This window comes from Botrytis sinoallii, assembly GCF_014898435.1.
Source record: "Botrytis sinoallii strain Bc 23 chromosome Unknown BSIN_003, whole genome shotgun sequence".
NCBI classification, from domain to species: Eukaryota; Fungi; Ascomycota; class Leotiomycetes; order Helotiales; family Sclerotiniaceae; genus Botrytis; species Botrytis sinoallii.
Window position 1 is genome coordinate 1,161,512 of NW_024066030.1, and position 22,390 is coordinate 1,183,901.

Genomic DNA, 22,390 nt, shown 5'->3' on the forward strand with positions numbered 1-22,390 from the left:
ATATTTCTATTAATCAACTTACTGCCTGGCTTGAAGCAATATGCTTTTTTTAGGAACTTTCTTAGAAATAGGTTTCTTTCGTGTATTTTTTGTTGCTTTATTTGGAAGCGATTGATGACTCTGAGTGCTTGGCATCCTATTGAAATTAGTAGATAAATTAATAGAATGAAATCAATTAACATACTTGATAACATCTTCTGAATAGTGTATTGTTGTTGTAGTAGTAAAGAAATGCGAATAGATTTATATTCACACACGAGCTTATAACAACCATATCTACGGATATCCCGAAATCATATTATACAATACATACCAGCGCGATCGCTGTAGCGCTCCGAGCTGCTTGGCTCGAGAATGCTGTCGCAGCAGAATCAGAGAGGGCCGGCGAGCCAGCCGTCACCTACAGGGACAGCGGGCTCCCCGATCGATCTCGATGACCGCTCCTCAACCACCGCTCCGAAGAGAGCGCGGATTAGCAACAAAAGCGCTGGTCCCCTCTCAAGCTCGTTCGAGAGCGGCCAGAACACCATTGAAACAGCTGTGAAGACAGCTATTCAGAAGAAGATCGATACACAACGGAAGCGCACTGCAGACGAGGCTCTAGTACTCACCAGCTTCGAGACGATCCTCGTACAGTTCGCAGCGCAATTTGCGGAACAGGATCTGAGCCGACTGGCAGGAGAACTGGTACGCAGAGCATTAACAGCCATCACAGACGGTACAAAAGGGACCTTCAACTCGAAGCTAGCAATAGAAAGCGTGAAGCCAACTACGCAAACGTATGCGGGGATGCTTCGAACCCCCAAAACCGCGACCGCTACTCCCTCCGGTGCAACTGTGGAAGCAGGGGCTGCAAACGGGCCCAAGCGGGGGATCAGTGGAGCACCGAGATTAGAACGCACAGACGAAAGACTCTTCCTCCGACTCGACGAACGAACCAAGATGGAGTCGTCCTCATGGGGGATCAGACAGGCGCTAGTAAAGGCGGTCCCAGAGATTGCTACTCTAGGGGCTAGAGCTATTGCGGCAGTAACATCCACCCGAACTGGGTGGGCAGTCACAGCTTCCCCAGAAGCCCGTATAGTCCTTCTTGCGAACAAGCAACAGGCTATAGCAGCTACTAAAGCTACAGATCTTGCGATCAGTGAGCCATGGTATACATATATAGCACCAGGGGTCCCGATGATCATTACCGATCTCCTGGGAATGCCCACAGAGATTGGGGAAAAACAAATGAGGGAAGAAATCTGGTATCAGACGGGACTACGTCCAGTACGGGTAGCGAGATCCAAGCTCGGAGCAGATGAGCAGAATCGGATCACCTGGATACTATCCTTCCAGGAGCAGCCACCTCGTTGTAACCTATTCAACGAGATCCGAATGTTCCCAGCAAGTAGAAGACGAGCCTTGGGAAGACACGACCCAGGGTGTCAGCAATACTGTGAAAGCTGGAAATGCAAAAGAGAAGCGGTATGCAGAAAGTGCGCACACCCGCTATCTACTCATGAGCCAACCGGGGATTGTAATCACCCAACACAATGCGCAGGATGCCGCGGGCCCTTCCCAGCGGACCATGACAACTGCCCTATCAAGCCCCAGCGGGTGAATGGCAAGACAGTGCGCCCGGATCGAAAGCAGATCCAGATCATCCGACGAGCAGGGGAGATCAGCACTACTATCGCCTCAGCACCAGCAGTAACAGTTCAAATACCGGTGATAGTGCAAGGAAGGAAAAGGAAATCTAGAATGGATGCAGTCTCCCGACACGAAGATGGCAGCAACTCGGAAAGCGATACTGGAAGAGAGCAAGCGAACGATATCTCGGGGAGCTCAACGGATGAGGAGCGGGATGCGCAAGGTCAACGTATCACCCGTAGTAGGGCAGCAAAGATCAACAAGAATCTCAACCTTGAAGCTCTGAGTAATCAGGCTATGACTGGGGGACATGATACAACAATGGAAGATCTATATGAATAGATCGAATCCGCTATCTATTGCCTGGATAAACACGCGGAAAAGCCTCGCACCGCATGCAGCAGCATTGCAGCGAGCGTTTGAGGAAAAGATCGATGTAATATGTATACAAGAGCCCTGGGTATCCAATACACACACTCAAACACATAACGGATACCAATGCCTGTCCCCAGTGACCTCCTGGAGGGGGAGCGGGACGTGCGAGGAAGGGCAGGGACGCCCACGAGTAATGACATATATCAGAACTGAGACTAGACTACAAGTGCTACAATTAGCAGGAGAGGAGCATAGAGACTATATGTGGCTTTCTATAAACGGAATTAAACTACTAAACCTATATAGGGAACCGAATACCTCAGGAGTCCTGGAGATGATCCTTGACCTAATACCAACTGGGGACACGATCATTGGGGGAGACTTCAATGCTCACCACACACTATTCGAGCCAGGTGTGAATACAGCGCATGGTGGCAATCGGCTCGCGGAATGGTCCAGCGACAGAGGCCTCAAGTTCACGAACATCCCGGGTCAAGCGACACACAGAGCAGGACACGTGATCGATCTAGTCTTTTCCAATATCCCAGGAACATATACAGAAGTAAGGGCTGATATGCATTGCGGATCCGATCACAATACCCTCCTCACCATTATACAAAGAGCGAGCTCAGCACCGAGATCCCAATACGCGTATCGCATCAGGGAGGAAGACCTACCTCTGTTTCAAAGAATGGTATCAGCTAACATAGTAGGAATCAAACGGGAGGCACAGACAGCAGTCACAAGCATAGCCCTGGATCGAGCCGTCGAAAACATGCAGAAGGTACTACAACAGGCAATCAGAACGACAGGAAGACCGGATCGGAAGACAGGAAAATCGGCCCCCTGGTGGACACCCGACTGCACGATCGCTCGAGATGTATACCTCCGGAGCCGCACAACCAATAGCGATTACTCTACAGAATGCAGAGCATTCTTATCGTGCATACGACAGGCCAAAAGAGGGTACTGGAGGAAATTCCTTAATGAGATGAAATCAGATCGAGACCTATATAGAGTGATCGGATGGCACGACCTGAGCCCCACATACCGCTCTCCACCGATCATAGTAGGCGAACGCACCGCTACGTCGGATGAAGAAAAGGCCGAGCTGCTACGCTCGGAGATTCTGCAGCGCTTCAAAGCCACCGACGATCTCCCGGACTCCGGACACGATCAAAGTGGGGAAAAACTACCCTGGGGGGAGCCTATCTCCATAGAGGAAGTGGAACGTAACACTATAGGGGTCTCGAGTACATCCCCGGGGACAGACCGGATCACAGTGAGACTACTGAAGGTTATCTGGACGGAAATAGGCCCAGTTCTACATACCATTTTCAACAAGTGTCTACAGCTCAATCACTTCCCTACAGCATGGAAGCAAGCAGAGGTAGTTATGCTACCAAAAGTGGGGAAGACAGACCGAACGTCCCCACGATCATGGCGGCCTATCGCCCTCCTCTCCTGTATTGGGAAGGGCCTTGAAAGGATCATAGCAAGACGTCTAGCGTGGATAGCCCTAACACAAGAAATACTCAGCCCACAACACTGCGGTGCCCTTCCGAAACGATCGGCTATAGACTTAGTAGCGTCGTTCGTTCACGATGCAGAAGTAGCGCTCAACAAAGGCCACGAGATCACAATGGTTACGCTAGATGTACAAGGAGCGTTCGATGCTCTACTTAAAAACAGACTCCTGAGACGAATGAGGGGACAGGGGTTCCCACAGAACCTGATCGCTCTGATCGACTCCTTCTTAACCCAAAGGCAACTCAGGGTTAGACTTAACGAAGCAATAACTGGCTACAGCACAGTGGAATGCGGTACCCCACAAGGCTCACCCCTCTCGCCAGTCCTGTACATGCTTTATCTCGCAGAGCTACTCCAGCAAGACCCTAAACTCCGATTCGGGTATGCAGACGACATCTGTCTATACCGATCATCGGCAAGCGTTCAACAAAACGTCGCAATGCTAGCAAGAGATGTGAAAAGCATATTCCGCTGGGGAGCTAGGAACAAAATAATCTTCGCACCCGAAAAGATGGAGATGATCCACATAACACGGCACAAGCATTCCATCAACCCGGCATGCGAAATAAACCGCGATTGCACCATCTCTCCGATCGCACCAGGATCGGCTCTACGATGGCTAGGCGTGTGGTTTGATCGCAAGCTCACATTCAAACAGCATATCGAAACGCGAGCAGCCAAAGGCCGGAAATTGGCTCATCACATCCAAGGGCTAGCCCGGATCACAAACGGACCCCCAGCAGCATCCTTACGGAAAGCAGTGATCACTTGCTTATACCCAGCCCTATTCTATGGGGCAGAGGTATGGTACGCAGGACAAACAAAAACCACTGGACAGCACCGAGACGGGACACCAGTAGTAGTGAGCGCCCGATTAGGAGGAGCGATTCTAGCTATCAACAAGGTCCTACGAATAGCGATCAGAGGAGTCCTCCCAGTCTGGCGAACGACCCCGAATACAGTGATAATGAGGGACAGCGCTCTCCCACCAGCAGAAGTAGCACTAGAACAAATAAAATGGAGAGCAGCCCTCCGTGCCCAAACTATTGATCCAAAACACCCTCTTTATCACCGAGGGATAAGAGCCACCTACTCCTCCGGCAGCAGGGAAGGCCAATTGCAGCCAGCCAGAACAAAGGTCCAGGTGATCAGCCAGTGCCTTCCCCGAATCAAGGAGACGACTTTAGTAGGGCCCCACTACACACCAGGGTGTCGAACGGATCCCACTAGAGGCCTTACGAAAGAGGTAGCGGCAGAGCAGTTTCAGGAATGGTGGAACAAGCGCACACACGATCAGATCACCATATTCTCTGATGGATCGGAACAGACCGACAAGGATGGTAGGCGAGTAGGATATGGATATGTCGTATATAGAGGACAGACGGTAGTATGCGAAGGAAACGGTGGATTGCATCACAACTCTCATGTATTCGACGCGGAAGCGATCGGGGCATACCGAGGCCTCCAAGCAGCGATCAGAAATATCACCGGCATAAAACAAATGGAAATCTGTATGTGCATCGATAGCACATCGGTGATATGGGGAATGAGAGGCACAGCCTCTATCACATCGCAGTGGGCTTTCCTCAAATGTCACAAACTGATGCAAACGCACTCGATCCAGATCAAATGGTCGCCAGGCCACACAGGGATCGAAGGGAATGAGCGTGCGGATGCACTCGCTGATAAAGGGACAAGAAAATCAGCCTCAGGGCATGCGAATCGACCTACAGCAAGCGGTATCCGCTCTATAGCAAAAACTGCTATGGAATCGGCAGCACAGGCGTGGTGGATCAAACAGAAACCAATGCTCTCCAAACAGTACCAGAAATGGAATCCAAGGAGCACAAACAAATGCCCTAATGAACTAGAACTCTCACGAGCTACTCTCCACCGCATGCTAGCGATCCGCTCAGCACACGGCGATTTCGAAAGCTATCACCGACGATTTAAACACGAGGAAGCAACGATCCATTGCTCATGTGGCGCATACAAATCCCCCGAGCACATCGTGCACTGCCGCAAAGTCCTTGCGACCTACGAAACCTGGCCCCCAGATATCAGGCCCAAATACCCACCCCGCAACCGGGCGGCTCAAGAACGACTACTGAAACAGCTAATGCACACACCAGCCAAGTTCGCTGAATTTATTGCTATAACAGACTTCTACAGGAGCATATGCCCTAGAACGCTACCAGAAGAATAGGAAGAGGAAATGGAAATGGATTGACCGATCCAGGTAAACACAAATACAGAATAGGAGGCGATCGATATAGCAAGGCTATAAAGAACAAAATCGATATATGCAATACTCTGCGCTGCACTAGAATACATACAAAAGCTACCCTTACAGGATAAAGCAGCTCTCAATCAAAACATTATATAAAAGATCGGAAAGCGCGCACGGAGGCGCTCAGAGGATCGGAGACAAAAGCGCAAGCGCGCTAGCTATCGCTTGGGAGGCTACTGAGGGTATTGAGACCTCATTTTTAGGAGAGGGGGATCATGTAAATTAGAGATTATCCAGCAGTTAGCCCAACCGTAATGCCCCCTGGGAGGCTCGCCTATACGGCCCGGTTGAAAATTACTAATAATAATAATAATAATAGTAAAGAAATGAAGTTGAAAAAGAGGTCGTTTGTATTGTATAATATTTCGTGTGGATGCCTTAGAACTTAGGTTGTTGCCTTGGAAACAAAAAAAACAAAAACTTCGAAATTCACTATTATACTACTATTTTCCAATTCTCATCTTTCTTTAATTTTTCTACTATTCTAATAAACAACATTCTTCGATTTCTTATTACAGAATCCTTTTTTGCAATCAAATACCTTTCATTCTTCTAATCTTTCTATTAATCCGAAATCTTTATAATGTCTGGAAAGCGAAAAGCATCAGAGGACTTATCGCAAAATCCTAATACAATCAAAGTGCGTAAGAGGAATGAAACTTTAGAAAATGATCCTATTCGTGGAAAAATTGAAAAGGCCAAAGTAAGAGATTAGAGTACTGTTATTTATGTAAAAAAGAAATTAAAGACAATACAAGAATATATCAACGCTTCCAATAATACTCAGCGCCAGATGTTGATTGATTGCGATACAGAAACTCGGCACAAACGGTATGTATATATCTTTATTCAACTAATTTTTCTATTAATCTGATTAATAGAGTAATGAAAGGCAACGATTAGAAAAGTATTGCTACATCTCTAGGCTGGGGAGATTATAATGAGCAATTTGCTGTTGTAGATAATAACAATAGCGTATAAGAGGATATTGAATATAAGAAAGAGTATGATGGGGTATATGAGAGTTTATGGAAAGATAATAAAGTTTTCAATCAAGAATATGGTCGGAAAGGAAAGGATGATAAGGAGTTTGAAGAAAGAGAAGCACTTTTGATTTACAATGCCTACAATCCTTTAGAGGTAAGTAATATTATATAATTAATGGAAAGATTAATAGAAACTGATCTTTATTAGAGATATAAGTATTTGTTATTTCGACACTGGCAAAAAACTTGGAGAAGTGCTGGAAAGATGTTGTTCAAAAAATCCAGGAAATCGGAGGATATTGTAGAGGCCTTTTCTACCTTTAGCCGACGAGAAATCCAAAAAGGATTAAGGTAAGAATTTTTCCCTGTATTGATCTTCATATAAATTGATTAATTTGGTTAGACACTCTTCTCTTTATCATCAGTTACAGAAGAAACGAGGCAAGTTGGCAAAGAATACACACAAATTTCAGTTGTAAGTTTACATTCCCACTCTTGAACCCTGTTTCAAAATCTAATTAGTTTAGCTTATCCAATAAACTTCGTGATTTGAGAAAGGAACACAAAAAAGCTGTAGAGTATAATATACTATTTCCACTAATCTTTCCACTAATCTTTCGATTAATCCACTAATCCTTACTAGAAAAACTTTAATATGGAAATCACCTGCAACTTTCTTTACAAATCCCAAGAAAGCATTCTGAAGAATATGTATAGCTTATCTCATAAATAATTCTAAAATGAATAATTGGATTGATCTTTCTGGTCCTGCATTTTGATGGCCAGAGTCTATTAAAGAGATCAATGATATAGGATTTTTCATTTCAAAGAATAATCGAAAACAATATATTGATACAAGGAGATTGGTTTATAATAAGAAGATCGATCAGGAATTGTAGGATCTTTGGCAATTAGTTCTACCTGCGAATACAAATTTGCAAGTGTTATCTAATACTCAAACCAATCAAAAGCTTATTGAGAGTTTCTATAATTAAAACTGGTATTTTAGTATAGAATAATCAAATTGAAGTTCTATTATATACTTTCTACTAAGTTTTCTACTAATTTTCTACTTGACACTCTTGTTCTTTGTGAGAATAGATTTTATCTTTCAAAATCTATTAGATATTGAAATCTATTTGAATAACTTCATTATATCTTCCAGTTATCTTTCAAATACTCCTAATTCTAAACTATTCGATCCTTTTCGTTCTTCGCCTCCTCATAAATTGTCTTTTGAATTATATGGAAAAGGTGGAAGGTTTTTTAAATAAACACAAGAAGTTCATCAGGATTTTATTGAATAATAAAAAACTACTCAATAGTTCAATGACCAGACCAATAACTCAACTAATTTAATAAAGAAGATTCATTAGGATTCAACTACTCGTAAATCGACATATTAAACTAAATACAATCAGACTACGAATAAGGGAACCGGAGAGCCAGTTTTAATATGTCATCAATGTAATGGAGAACTGAATCACCCTAAGATTAAGAATACTAATACCAATATATTATCTAAATATCTTCAAAGTGATACATATCAAAAAGCAGCTCTTCGAAATAAATGTTAAAGAGGATTAAATGAATATCCTGTTGTAAGAGTAGGTAGTAAACGATTAATAGAAATATTAATAGAAAACTAATTCTTTTTCAAATAGGTTTACCAAAACAACTTACAGAAGAAGCATTTCATAATCAACTTCTACAAACAATTATTTCTTTACAAGCACCTTTTCGAGCTATTGAGGATAAAGAATGACAACAGCTTACTCAAATACAAAATCCTAAATTCCCTCTTCCCTCTACATATATACTTCGAAAACAATTAATAACCCAAATCGAAAATCTTGAAAAGAATATATTGCTTTCAAAAATAATGAAAGGAAGTAAGATTGCTCTATCCTTAGATGCTTGGTCTAGTACAAACAGATTATCTTTTCTTGGAATTTTGATTCATTATATCTCCAAAGATTGGAAATTAATTGAAGAGCTCATTGGATTCGAAAGCTTAATAGATATTCATTCAGGACAAGCTTTAGCTAAAGTTGTGAAAGATATTACCAATAAATTCGATATTACTGATCAGATTATTTCGATTACTACTGATAATATATCTAATAATTCCAAAATGATAGAAGAAATCAATCAACACTTCGAGAAGGTATTTAATAGAGATCGATTTCTGGATAAACATATTCAGCATATACCTTGTTTAGCACATATTATTCAACTTGCTTTAAAAGCACTTCTTGGATCAATTCGTTTGACTCCAACTAACGAAACGTTTATTCGAGATTGGAATAATAATACAGAAACAAGCAATCTAAAAAAAATTCGTCTACTGGAAAATAATACTACTCCTTTTATTCTCGCTAAGATAAATGATTCGATTTCTCTATTAATCTTTCTATTAATCCTTATCTAGATTCGAAAACTAGCTATACTCTCGAATTCTAATATACAACGACGATTAAGGTTTCTGAATATTCAACAAAAACTTATCAGGAATAATTAGACAGAATTGAGAAGGCCAATTAATCTTTTGATAGATATTTCAACTCAATAGAATTCGACTTGTCATATATTGATACATACAGCACGTCTTCGAAACGCAATCGATAAATACTGCCAGGATTATTCTGATACGAGAATATTTTCTTTATCAGAAGCAGAATGGAAGCAAATTGGATATCTTATTGATCTTGTTCGTCCATTCAATTTTTATACTACACATATAGGCAGGACAAAAGGAACTACTTTGCCATATACATTAGATATTTACAATAATTTATATGAGTATCTAACTGAAAGTCGTTGTTGTTTGATTAAAAAAAAGACGAAATATCCATAGATTGAAAAACTAATAAAAGCTATTGATGAAGTAGAGAGAAAATTGGATAAATATTACAATAATATATATAATGATCTTGATAGTATTTACACAATAAAAGCTTTGCTATATCCAGCTTCGAAGGCAATTGCTTTCAATTCAAATTCTTGTTGGTTGAATTATCAAAATCGGAATTAGCAAGCTGAATTCGAAGCACAATTTCATCGACTTTGGAAAACCGAATATTAACAATATACACCATCTAGAATTACTGAACTTCAAGCTTTGCAAGATTCAAATAAGGATGATCTAGCAATTGTTTTGGAACAATCTCGTCAAAATGCTTCTAAACAATACAGATCTCAAGAAATTACTGTAGATGAAGTAGATTCTTGGTTACACTCTCGTAAGTCTTTCTATTAATCTTTCTATTAATCATATCTCTAATATTCTATTAACCTCTTCTGATATAGCTATTCTCTCTCATTAAAAAGCAAAAGAACATAATTATCCAGGTTTAGCTAAAATGGCTAGGGATTTCCTCTATATTCCAATAGCAGGAGTTAGTGTAGAACGAATATTCAGTTATGCTAGGGATTTATATTCATATCGACATGAACAACTTATTTCAGAAACTATTCGTAATAGTATTTTCCTTTTTCATTATCAACAGAAATCACAAAAAGAGACTCCAAATAGAGATAGAGGCTATTATACATCCCAGGATATTGTATAAATTGCTGAAGAATCTATAGCTTTAACTGAAGAGGAAATCGAAGCCGAAATTGCGAATTTATAAGATGAGATTGATTTTAAGATCAAACAACTTGATAATTGGGACCAAAAGAATTATATTAGCAACGAAGAATCGAATATGAATGCTATACATACAGCACAAGAAGAGTTTCGAAGATGTCGTTAACTACAAAGAAATATACTATTAACCAGGATATTACAACATCTTTCTCAAAATGATTACAAAGTCAAGCAAGATATATCAAATCAAATAAATGAAAGATTGGAAAACGAAGACCCAGCAATTTATAACGATTTATAGATTATTGCAGAAGATCAAGCTACACAACCCGATTTACCAAGCTATAATTCGAAAAGGCAACGAATTAAAAATAATGAAATTATAATTGATAGATCCAATAGAGAAAGGAATCAAAGAAGGTTTCATAATATATTTAATAGATATAGATAATTACCCGAATTGAAAATTGAAGAATATTCTATTAATCTTTCTATTAATTTTGAACAATATACTTTATAACCCTAATTACTATCTATTACTCATTAAATTACTTATTACCCATTAAATTACCCATTACCTATTGGGTTACCCATGATATTTTGGGTTATCCATAGTATTTTGGGTTATTTATAGTATTTTGGATTACCCATGGTATTTTGGGTTACCCATGGGTAATGGGATAGGTTTTTAGAAATCCTATCTACCCATTGGGTACCCAATGAGGTGTATTACCCACCCATTGGGACCATTACCCAGTGGGTGGGGTCCCACCCACTGGGTTTTCTACGCAGACTAATCACAACCCTCTGAAAATCTATTTACTCCGTTTATACCACAAATCGCCCGTTATTGGTTACCTGTACCGTACCTGAATCTTTGAATTACTATTCCGAAACTATTACTAGCCTGGATACTATAATTATGTTACGCAATGAATCCGTAACTGCCATAATTATTATTGTATTGCTTTAAATCATAGAGATTAGAAGAGAGTTCTCCGCCCACTCCCGATTCTGCAAAAAGCTTAGCAAGATATCTCGATAGATTTCATTATATACCTGCCCAAAAGTATCGGTTTCGATACTATTATGGTAGTAATCGATTAATTGATAAAAATGAAATATTTCTTGCCCTACTATAATACCTGCAATTTCGAAGAGATTGTTTATCTGTTTCAGAAGAATATCTGAAAGCTCCACGGCTTACCCTTATTTATTATATCTAATTGTAAAGCTCAATTTGTTTTTGAATTCTGGAAATATATTTATAAGCGCTTGGGTGTAGTTGCTAAGCTCTTGATTGCTTACCACCCCAAAACTGATGAATAAATCGAGAGGGCTAATGCAATGCTAGAGCAATACCTCCGATTGTATATAGCATATCTACAGAATGATTAGGCAGAGTGGTTTCTACTTGCTGAATTCTTTATCAACAACGCCTAGTCTGAAAGCATCCGGATAACCTTATTCTTTTCGAACTACAAATTCCATCCCCGCCTGGGTTTCGAGCTTATATTGTTCTAGAATAACCATCCTGCTATACGAGATGTCAAAGAATTCGTTACTAAAATAAAAACCATCTCCTTATATTTACAAACCAAACTAATTACTAGTTAAACTCGATATTCAAAGAATGCTAATACCCATTATTCCCTTGCCTGTAGATATTTATCTGACAACCTGATTTAATTAAATATTAGAAATATCAAGATCCTATATCTATAAAAGAAGTTCGATTGGAAGAATCTTGGGCCCTTTAAGATCTTAAATCCGGTAGGCTTTTATATCTATAAACTGGAGCTTTTGGTTTCGATAAAAATTTATCTTGTTTTTTATGTTAACCTGTTATATTCTATACACAATGATCCTATTCCTGGATAGTGTAATTTGTTATTACTCTTTGTAGAAGTAAATAGCCTTGAGTGTTTTAAGGTTATCGAAATCCTAAATTTTTGCTAGAAAAGAAGAGGTTGTGGAGGATTTTATTTGAAATACACTATCTATTAGGTTGGCTACAATACACCAATCGAAGAATCTACAAGCTACCTGAAAGATACACAAGAACTGATTTGCAATTTCCACTATAGATATCCTGATAAACCCGGTTCCGTTTAACCAGGCTCCGTCTACCTATAGATTATAAACTATAATATATTATCTCGACAAAGCTTGACCCTTAGAAGGGGGTAATATTACAATATAAGCTTATATGATATATTAATTTTATCGAAAAGAACCGAAAAAAGCATTTATACCAAAGCATAAGCAAGCTAGAGCTCGATTAGACTAGCTTGCTGTGAAAATTCTGTATATCTTCAATTCAGAAGATTCTGTATTGTAGCTCTTTGAGCTATGTCTTAATCCTCAATCTGAATCTATTACCCGAATCAGTATAACTTTGCCAGATTAGGGTAAAGTTACTAGAACCCTATCCCGCCCGCCTGCCCCCGTGATAAATATAGGGTTCTTAGCAAGTGCTAGTGCGGCCTGATTATCCGTGTATAGAGGAAATTTATTTTGCTTATATAGATTAAGCTCTAATAGTAGCTTTTTAATATAAACAGCCTCTTTAGCAGCTAGGTTTATAGCAATGAATTCAGATTCAGCTGTAGAAAGGGCTACTACCGGCTGTAGTTTAGATTTCCAACTAATAGGCCCATTCCCTAGCATAAATACGTATCCGCTAGTGGATTTATATGTATTGATCTCCCCTCCATAGTCAGCGTCGCAGAATCCTTGAATATAAGGGTTTTTAATTTTATTATAATTTGTATTCTTATTTATAGTTCCTTTCAAGTATCTCAGTATTCTTTTAGTAGCTTGAATATGTTTTGCATTAGGATTGGACGAGAAACTAGCTAATCTAGATATGGAAAATACTATATCTAGTCTAGTTCCGAGAGCTAAATATAATAAAGAGCCTATAATTTCTTGATATAGTTTAATATTATTATCATTAGCTTTCTCTTTATTATGAATTAGCTTTATTTTCGGGTTCATTGGAGTGGAAACAGGATTGGAATCTAGCATATTGAACCTAGTTAGCACCTTTTTAGTGTATTCTGATTGATGTAGTTTTAGTGTATTGCTAGTCCTTTCGATTTGAATGCCTAGATAGTTCTTTATAGGACCTAGATCTTTTAGATCGAAGTATTCCTTTAGATTATTAATAAATTTATTAATAATCTCTTGATTTGGGGCTATTATAGCAATATCGTTGACGTATACACTTAGAATCACATTCTTATTTTTATTAATAAAAATGCATTCCTCGGAGATTAGGTTTATAAAGCCTAATTTATTTAATACGTCTTTTAGGGTATGATACCATATCCTGGCCGACTGTTTTAGGCCATATAAAGCTTTATTTAGCTTTAAAGCTTTATTCTTTAGTTCGCTAAATCCTTCTGGTGGACTTAATAAGAGTGGTGTATCGATATTGCCTTGTGCAAATGCTAGCACCATGTCGATTTTATGAATTAGCCAATCGTTTTGAAGAGCTAATACGAATAAGAGCTTCCATACCATCGATTTAATTACTGATGCATGCGTATCAATATAGTCTAATCCATATAGCTGTTCGAATCCTTTAGCGACGAATCTAGCTTTGAATTCAATGAATTCACCTGAATCTTTTATTTTATATACCCATCTAGTCCTTAGGGTTTTATTATTATTGGGATTATCAACAATATCCCAAGTTCTATTGGATTCAAGGGTATTTATCTCGTATTCCATAGCTTTCAGCCAGTATTCCTTTTCCGAAGAGCTAATAGCTTCTTTATAGGACTTAGGTTCAATCAATACACGATCTGGCTTATTAATAATAATCTTTTTATTATTTTTAAGCCTGGTATCGAAAGCTAATTGAAGATCTTGTTGATCTATTTCGATATTCACCCCCTTATTGATTGAATTGAAGTACCCGGAAAAAGCAAGTCCATAATAGGAAATCACGTGTTTTCCATCGTCAGCAAGGCCTTTATTATCAGGAATTAGACCTCTTATACGCTTAGATTGCCGTATATTAGGTTCTATTGGCTCATCAAGCGTAGGTTCACCGGGCGTAGGCTCACCGGGATCGACCTCTATACAATCGATTGTTCCATCACTTTCACTGTTTTCGTCCATTTCGGAATTAGCTTGATACCTATTGGTGCTAGTGGTGTCTTCATCCTCTATATTATCTTGAATAGGTTGAAATTCGAGGTCTTCTTCTTCCAATAGCTTTAGATCTTGGTTTTTATATTCATTAGAATATATAAGATCTTCTTGAATATCGACATCTCTCGAGCTAATCACTCTCTTATTGGCTGGAATATAGACCAAATAATTGTTAGACGAATCAAAGCCTACTAGTATGCCTTTTCGAGCTCTAGAATCCAGTTTTCCATTGCGAATTTCTTTATTATTAATAATATAAGTAAGAGAGCCTAGGATTCTAATATAGCTTAGATCGGGCTTCTTATTATATATTAATTCGAATGGTGAATTATTAATAGAACTATTATATGTTCTATTTTTGATATGAGCGATGGCTTTAACTAGGTATGGCTATAAGTAGAGTGGAATCTCTTTCTCTTTAATTAAACAGATTAGTCTTTCGACTATATATCTGTTTAGTATCTTGGCTATTCTATTCTGGGAATGAGCGTACGGGCTAATATATTCGTATATAATCCTGTGATTTCGAATAAAATCCGACCATTTATTCGAAAGGAATTCAAGAGCATTGTCTAATCTTAGTATTTTAATATTAATATTAAACTGATTTCTAATTAGATTGTAGAATTCTATTAGAATATCATAGGCCTGGGATTTGAATTTAATGGGATATATTTAAATAGCTCTAGTGGCCCAATCTGTGAATGCTAGAAAGTATTTTTCACCTTTAATCCCTGTAGTTTTAAAGGGTCCAGCTATATCTAGACTGAATTTTTCGAATTTAGAGCTTATTTCAGGGATTTCAGAGGGTTCCTTGCTTATTTTCTGATGGAATTTGCCGAATTTGCATGATTCACATGCCTCTAAATCAGATTTAGCTACATCTGATTGGATATTCAAGGATTTAATAATATAATCCTTATTTATATGACCTAATCTCTTATGGATTAGGTTGAGATCGACTTTATTTAATAATAAATTCGATTCTTGAGTTGATTCCTCTTCTATTTCAGGGGTATTGATGCTTTTAAGACATTTCGAATCCACCTTAAAATTAAGGTAATATGCATCAATTAGCCAGGGAGCTGTAGTTCGTATATTAGCCTCTTTATGAATAATATCGATCTTATTTCCCGGGGGAACAATGTGACTAGCCCACCCTTTTTGGGCTATTTTATTCGAACTGATAAGATTGGAGGCTATATTGGGAATATAATACACCCCCTGCAGTAGCACCTCTGATTTATTATTAATTAGAATAGGAATATCTCCTATACCATTAATACGAAGCTTCTCCCCATTAGCTACAGTGATGGAATGATTGTTTAATGGCTTATAATTTATAAACCATTCCCTATTGGGTGAATAATGCTCTGTAGCACCCGAATCTAATATAAATTTATATTTAGATCCAAGAGATTGATTAGCTAAGCCTATATAATGGTCTACAGCCATTAGTTGCTTGCTAGAGATGGGTTTATTCGAATCTTTATTCGAATCTTTATTCGAATTTTTATTCGGATTCGACTTAAAATGCTTCTTATTATCCCCTTTATTGGTCTTTAATTCAGGGTATTTTATGAAGCATTTCGACTCTAAATGTCCCTTTTTAGAGCAATGCTTGCAATAGGGAGCTTTATTAAAGGTTGTTTTATTAGCATTTAGGTCGATATTAGATCGCATTCTAGCCTCTTCGGATATTAGCTCCGAAAAGAGCTTATCCAGATCAATACTAGCCGTATTTTTAGCTAGTTCTTCGTATTTTCGAGAGGCAAAGCTGTCGAAAGAGCTAGGTAGGCCTCTAAAAAAAAACCATACTATAAAGGCATCCGGAATGTCGAAATTCATCGATTTTAGGTAATTATACGATGATTGGATCGAATTAGTATATTCGTCCATTCCTTCTGAGCTAGTATAATTAGATTCTATTAGCCTATTTAGGTATCTTCCCATTAATTCGATGGAAGACTCTCCAAACATCTTATTAATGGAGTCCCATAGGCTTTTAGCCGAAGTTTTATTTTTGAATCTTTCGACTAATTCGAAGCTAATTATAGATTTAATAGCTCCTAGTGCCTTTCTTTCGTTTCTCTGATATTCTGAAAGCCTTTCATTATATTTTATGGCTAATTCAGGTGAAATAGGCTCTCCTGATTTGTCTATATATAGACTTTTATTGGGTGGAACTTCTGTACCGTCGATATATGGCATGAAGCCATTTATTTCCAGAAAGAGCTTAGCTCGGTTAATCCATTCAATATAATTAGATCTGCCTTTTAGAGGATCAGATTTAAAATTAATACCAGGAGCCATTTTAAGTCCTTTATAGACTAATTGGTCTTATATACTGGTTAAATACTAGTCTAAATATTTAGCTAGTTTCAGGGCTTGAATGGATCAGGTGAATAAATCGATTTAAAATCGATTTTAGTCTCGAGGATCGAATAGACCAGCCACCTCTTAAATTAGATCTTTATCTTATTTGGTATAAAATAAAGACTAAATAAGCTAGGGCACCTTGGTATGAAGAATATTGATATATCACCCGCTATGGGTAGCAATATAGCATAAATATATCGTCTAGGGACCTAATTTTATACGCTCAATTAGGTTTAGCTTCAGGGACGCAGGCCTCAGGGTCTATATGTAGTGTTTTTCGATATGAATTCGATTGAATTGATTCGAAAATTCGATATTCGACAGCTCAATAGCGGTATATATATGATATACAGCCTTAAATCAAGCTAATTCCCTTTTTAAGCTAGTTTAGACTAGCCGGGCTCATAACCTCTTGGAGGTTAGCTTTTATAATAATAAGGAATAGTATTATTATAATGATAGTGGAAGATCTAGTCAGTTTAAGCTTGAGGGATAAATCGAATATATAGAATAAGAGTTGAATTGAAGTCAATTTAGAAGAGCTAGGCTGAGTTGAGATGAATTGCTTGCTTTTTCCTAGATTTTCTTTAAAGAATATTCTAGGTTTATATAGTTTATAATGAAATTCCAGTATATTCTATGCTTATAAATAAGATCGATTTAAATCGTATCTTATAGAATCATTTTAGATAATAAAAAGAAAGTACAACCAATCAATTTAGCGATATTTCCTGTATACTTCCATCTAGTTCCATTTCATTCTATTCCATTATAAATCAATTTGATAAGAGATACTATTATACAACTATATGATAATATGATTTTATAATATAAGATCATATTATATGTGTATTAGTCATCAAGATATCCCTTATTTAGTAAGATATTAATAAGTGATTTAGTGGACTTATTATGAATCCTCACAGTATAATCTACAAAGGCCAAGGTACTTGATGTCAATCGCAATGCGATCGCTCACGTGTCATAGCTAGTACAAATAAGCGCTCTACGAACGCCCCGCTCCCTATTCTGTAGCTGTAGATTCTAAGGATAAATTGTACCCTGCTTTCGCAGTTCTTCTAAGAAAAAGTGTCACACTATGTAAGTTACAAGCACATTCAATATTTAGTAATATATTGATACAAAGAAAAATTATTTACTTCTAAACTTTCAAGCATTCAACACCTTCCACAGCTGCTTCATCTGCCGAGACTGCTCTGAGACAACTTGTTGTGCTGGGGTTGACTGAAGCGAAAAACGATGTTAGTAAACGAGCTTCACGCGACTCATTAATGAAGACAAAGGCACTAACTGGGGTTGGGGCAGCAGGTAACGCTGCCGCTCATGAGAGCGAAGACGGAGAAGATGGTGGTGAGCTGGAACTGCATTTTGATGTGATGTTCGTGTAGTGTGAAGAAGGTGTGTTCTTGAGTTGAATGAGTGAATGTGATTGTTTGTAGATCTTCCCGAGGATGTTAAAAAGCTCGATGTAAATGCGTTGATGACTCTAAACTTTGGGGTGATCTGGAAGCCTTTATATATTCATCAATTAGAAAATGAGATGAAAATGAGAAAATACTCTGAATTTTGCATTTCTCATTTTACTGGTCACAGATTAATCTCACTTCTTCAGTGGCCCGTGTTCACTAGAAATTGTGTGTTAATGTGCGTTGGGAATGTATTGAAAGAGAAGATCTGCGTACTGATCGGAATCCCAGAGTGCGATGGCTGTTGAGAATTTGACTGTAATCGTATTCACTTACACATCACACAGATCGAAGATCGCCAATAGACAACATCATGTTATAACCCAAAATAGTCATACCCGAGCTAACAGTAAAGAGAAAGAAGTCAAGAAGGAGATGCTCTCAATAATGTTTTCCTCGCCCTTAATCATCTGGTTAGTTCTCCGAGTTACATCACCGGGCTTAATTTAGATCGCGTTGCATTATTCTGACAATGATTTTCCATCACAAATTCAGGAAAGACACAACTAATTGATTCTGAGTACTCCTCGGCACTGAAATGGAAGGAGGTAACCTTTAACTTGCATAATATTGAAACTTACAATTGAGTGGTGCATCCGGAGACGCAGCACGATTTAGTCGTCGATTCGAAGAAAAAAACATTTGGTCATACAAATCTTTTGCAGATTCCTTAGCACTGTTTGCTATGCGCGTTATAGCAGTTTCCCGGCTGCTGATCGAGGGACGATCAAGACCGCCCAACGGCAACCCCCACTGGCTTCTCACCCACAGATGACTTCCGCCAAACTTCTCGCCATTGCTCCTCAGAACCAAGCTCAATCTTTTAGCATACGCAAGCAGCCCAAGAAGCTTGTTTCTTTACTGACTTCCAACTAGATGTTTCAAATCTTTACCTTTAACATACGATGGATACCTCCAGGTTGCTTGGGAAAGAGTGGTCTGAATCCAATGTCGAATCTGAAAGGCCCACCCCTGATCGGCTCGAAGACCACCATTGTCAAAGACAATGCAGTTCTGGTTATCTTTGTCAACAAAGAAACACATGGTTTGTCCGTGTTGTTGTCTTCTTCTTCGCGTGTTTCATTGCTTCAGTTCCGTTCTTGATGTTGACATGGTGTCGAGGTGCTGCCTCCTCTGGCTATCGCGTACTTGCTATTCCATACTGTAAATTTCCTGGGCGAAGATGGAGAGGAATACTGAGACTGATTTTCCATTTAAATAACAGCACTGGGAACCGACGCAATTCGACACACAGTCAAGGAAGGTGCACTAGCTGGAACCAACGACTTCGTTGGACCACCATCGGATGCATCTTGGAAGGCATGGCTAGATTTGGTTCCGCGTAAGTGTCCTGCAATATCGTTATATCAAGACATTACGGAACTAACTCTTTTCATCTGCGATTTTAGTAAGCCTCATTCAAATTTCACATGAGGAGACGGTGATGGCGAAGGAAGACCCGGAGCACCCAGTGGAGGTAGATGAAGGCGGATACATGGGATCGCTCGAGTTCATCACGAGTTGCACTGTCTGGTAAGAGGGTACGAGAATGACCAGCAAAGCTTTGCTAATTGCGATTTAGCGTCGCCTGAAACCATATCTCTACAAAGAACACTACTATCCCACAGTTGAATCAACCCCCGCCGAAAAAGAATATGAAGTCATGGAATCTTGGCAAGTTACAAACCTGATTGATTTGATAGCATATTGAGCTAATCTTTTACAGAACATTGCATCGATGCAATCAGGCAATCCATTATTTGCTCTGGAAATACTGTCATTTATAGTTTCCAATGGGAGCGTAATGGCACGCGAAAGCCACGCACAAAGACAAACTCGGAGCGTGTTTGCGTAGATTTTGCTAACTTGGAAGCGTGGAATTTGGAAAGAGGAGTTGGACTTTCACCAGTGCTGATTGGACCTGAGTGGAAACACTAGCAGAAATACCAGTAGTGATGCACGTAACGGTCGGCGGTTGTGGCAGACAATTTCAGATAATATCAACATACCGTGCACGTGATCTGAAGGAAGATGCAGTTCAATTTTTGAGAGAATTCGTAAGAAGTTCTCAAAATTGATTCCATAAAAGTTCCATAGCCACAATTGGAGACTAGACAACATGGGTCAGTAGGTACCGAGGTAATTAGGTATGTGCAAGTAGGTGGCGATTGCTCAGGGTTCAATGTTGCGCTTATCGAATTGAATGTGCACTCGAGGCACAGTCCACACCGAGTGTGTAAGGCTGCGGCACATGCAAAGAGTATAGCAGGGGTTTCCGCGAGTGAATGGAGCCCCTCATGCACTGTATCGCGCCGTCAACGGTTGCGGCAGCAGAGATCTTGCAAACCTGGGTAAGTAAATGAAACGCACGAGACCTGCACGTTGCACTGCCTTACGGCTGCATACCTCCGAAACTCTTATAACTGTTGGGCGAATTTTATACCGAAGAGGTCTCAGCAGTTAGATCCCAGATATTTAAACTGTTCTTAGACGTCTAAGAGCACATCATTCGGCACAACCTCGCGAGCCATAATAAAACAAACACGACGACAAAACGACTTTTCGATACGATCCTCAATTGAAAAATGGCCCTGCAGTTATCAGAAATTACCAACGCAGCCGACTTTGCTGAAGTGGTTAAAGTCGAGCACAGAGCTTATGCCACACCAGCAAACAGTCTATGGGAAGTCCTCAAAGGTCCCAACATCGACGAGTGTGCTGAGCGACAATGGGCTTGGCATATGGGCACCCCAAACAGCCACTGGTTGACTGTAAAGGATGGAAATAAGGTAATCAGTGGCGCTGAGTGGATTGTCCATGAAACAAATCCATTCGAAAAGCCACAGCCGATTGTGAAAGCCACTTGGTGGCCAGAAGGTATAACGCGATTTCACTTGACAACCCCAAGACTATTATGACTGCTGACCACACATCTGAATGCAGGTCCACTGAAGACAATTTCCGACAATTTCTTCGAGACATTCTTTGGGGGTCGCCCTTCAGTCATGAATCGTCCACACTTGCGTGAGCACCCCTCATTCTCGCACATCCTTCAATGATACTGAATAAATACTAATTCGGTCTGACAATACCAGTCTTGAATTATTGCTTTGTAGATCCAGAGCACCGCCGTAAAGGAGCAGGTAGCTTGATGATGCAATGGGGTTGCAAGCTCGCCGACGAAAAGGGACTCGAAGCATTTGTAGAGTCTACCGATGATGGACGTGAATTGTACAAAGCCCACGGATTCGTCATTGTTCGCCCTTTCTTCCTTGAGGTACCACCTGCTACAGAGAGCGATGAAGAGGAGTTTGCGAAGTTGAAGGAAGCCATTGCGCCTAAGCCGTATCGTGTTTGGCTCATGTGGAGACCCAAGGGTGGAAAGTTTGAGGAGGGGAAGACTGTGTATTCGTGGGAGAATTAAATGTTAGCACATACTGGAAACGGCGGACGGCATTAGCAGTGGCAAGTTCCTATGCCACTAACACAATTGATTAAATCAATTTACTGGGAGTTCACAAATATCGAATCGTTGTTATTGATGTGCCTTCCGTGCTTGAATTGCATGCATGGAGATAGAAGTGATGATTAATTGATGGGCTGTACTTAACTCATTACGAGCGGTCCTAGACGGCTAAACCGCGGAATTCGCGCCATCACGTGTTTGTCGCCTTCTCACATTGATGGTCTCTACGTAACCGAAAAAAGCGGCGGAAATTGACCACTATGCATGCAAAAGAACTTTAACAATTAAGATCGCTTTTCGATATAATATTAAATAAAAGAAACACTTCATATCAATACAAAAAAGACTCAAATTTTCGTTTGCTTTTTTCAAATTTCAATATTTAATTTGAAATGAATTTATAATCTATTAAAAAAGATTTTTGAAAGGGTACTCAATTTCCGCCGCTTTTTTCGGTTACGTAGAGATGGTCCCTTCGAGTAAACC

The 22,390-nt window shown here is 39.3% G+C and overlaps 3 protein-coding genes across 3 annotated transcripts; 2 read left to right on the forward strand and 1 right to left on the reverse strand.

Moving 5' to 3' along the window:
* Nucleotides 1-17,944: 17,944 nt before the first annotated feature.
* On the reverse strand, nt 17,945-18,339 carry EAF02_002081 (uncharacterized protein; the record flags this gene model as incomplete). The annotated part of the gene is made up of 3 exons (XM_038898129.1): nt 17,945-18,030; nt 18,112-18,196; nt 18,264-18,339. The coding sequence occupies 2 exons, from the start codon at nt 18,337-18,339 to the stop codon at nt 18,114-18,116; spliced, it is 159 nt and encodes a 52-aa protein (XP_038761821.1). The 3' UTR covers nt 17,945-18,030; nt 18,112-18,113.
* Nucleotides 18,340-19,343: 1,004 nt separating this feature from the next.
* On the forward strand, nt 19,344-20,030 carry EAF02_002082 (uncharacterized protein; the record flags this gene model as incomplete). The annotated part of the gene is made up of 4 exons (XM_038898130.1): nt 19,344-19,602; nt 19,664-19,780; nt 19,848-19,971; nt 20,021-20,030. The coding sequence occupies 4 exons, from the start codon at nt 19,344-19,346 to the stop codon at nt 20,028-20,030; spliced, it is 510 nt and encodes a 169-aa protein (XP_038761822.1).
* A 993-nt stretch (nt 20,031-21,023) lies between these two features.
* EAF02_002083 (uncharacterized protein) lies at nt 21,024-21,862 on the forward strand (the record flags this gene model as incomplete). The annotated part of the gene is made up of 3 exons (XM_038898131.1): nt 21,024-21,315; nt 21,382-21,462; nt 21,534-21,862. 3 exons carry the CDS (start codon nt 21,024-21,026, stop codon nt 21,860-21,862), a joined length of 702 nt encoding a protein of 233 aa, XP_038761823.1.
* Between the last annotated feature and the right edge of the window lie 528 nt (nt 21,863-22,390).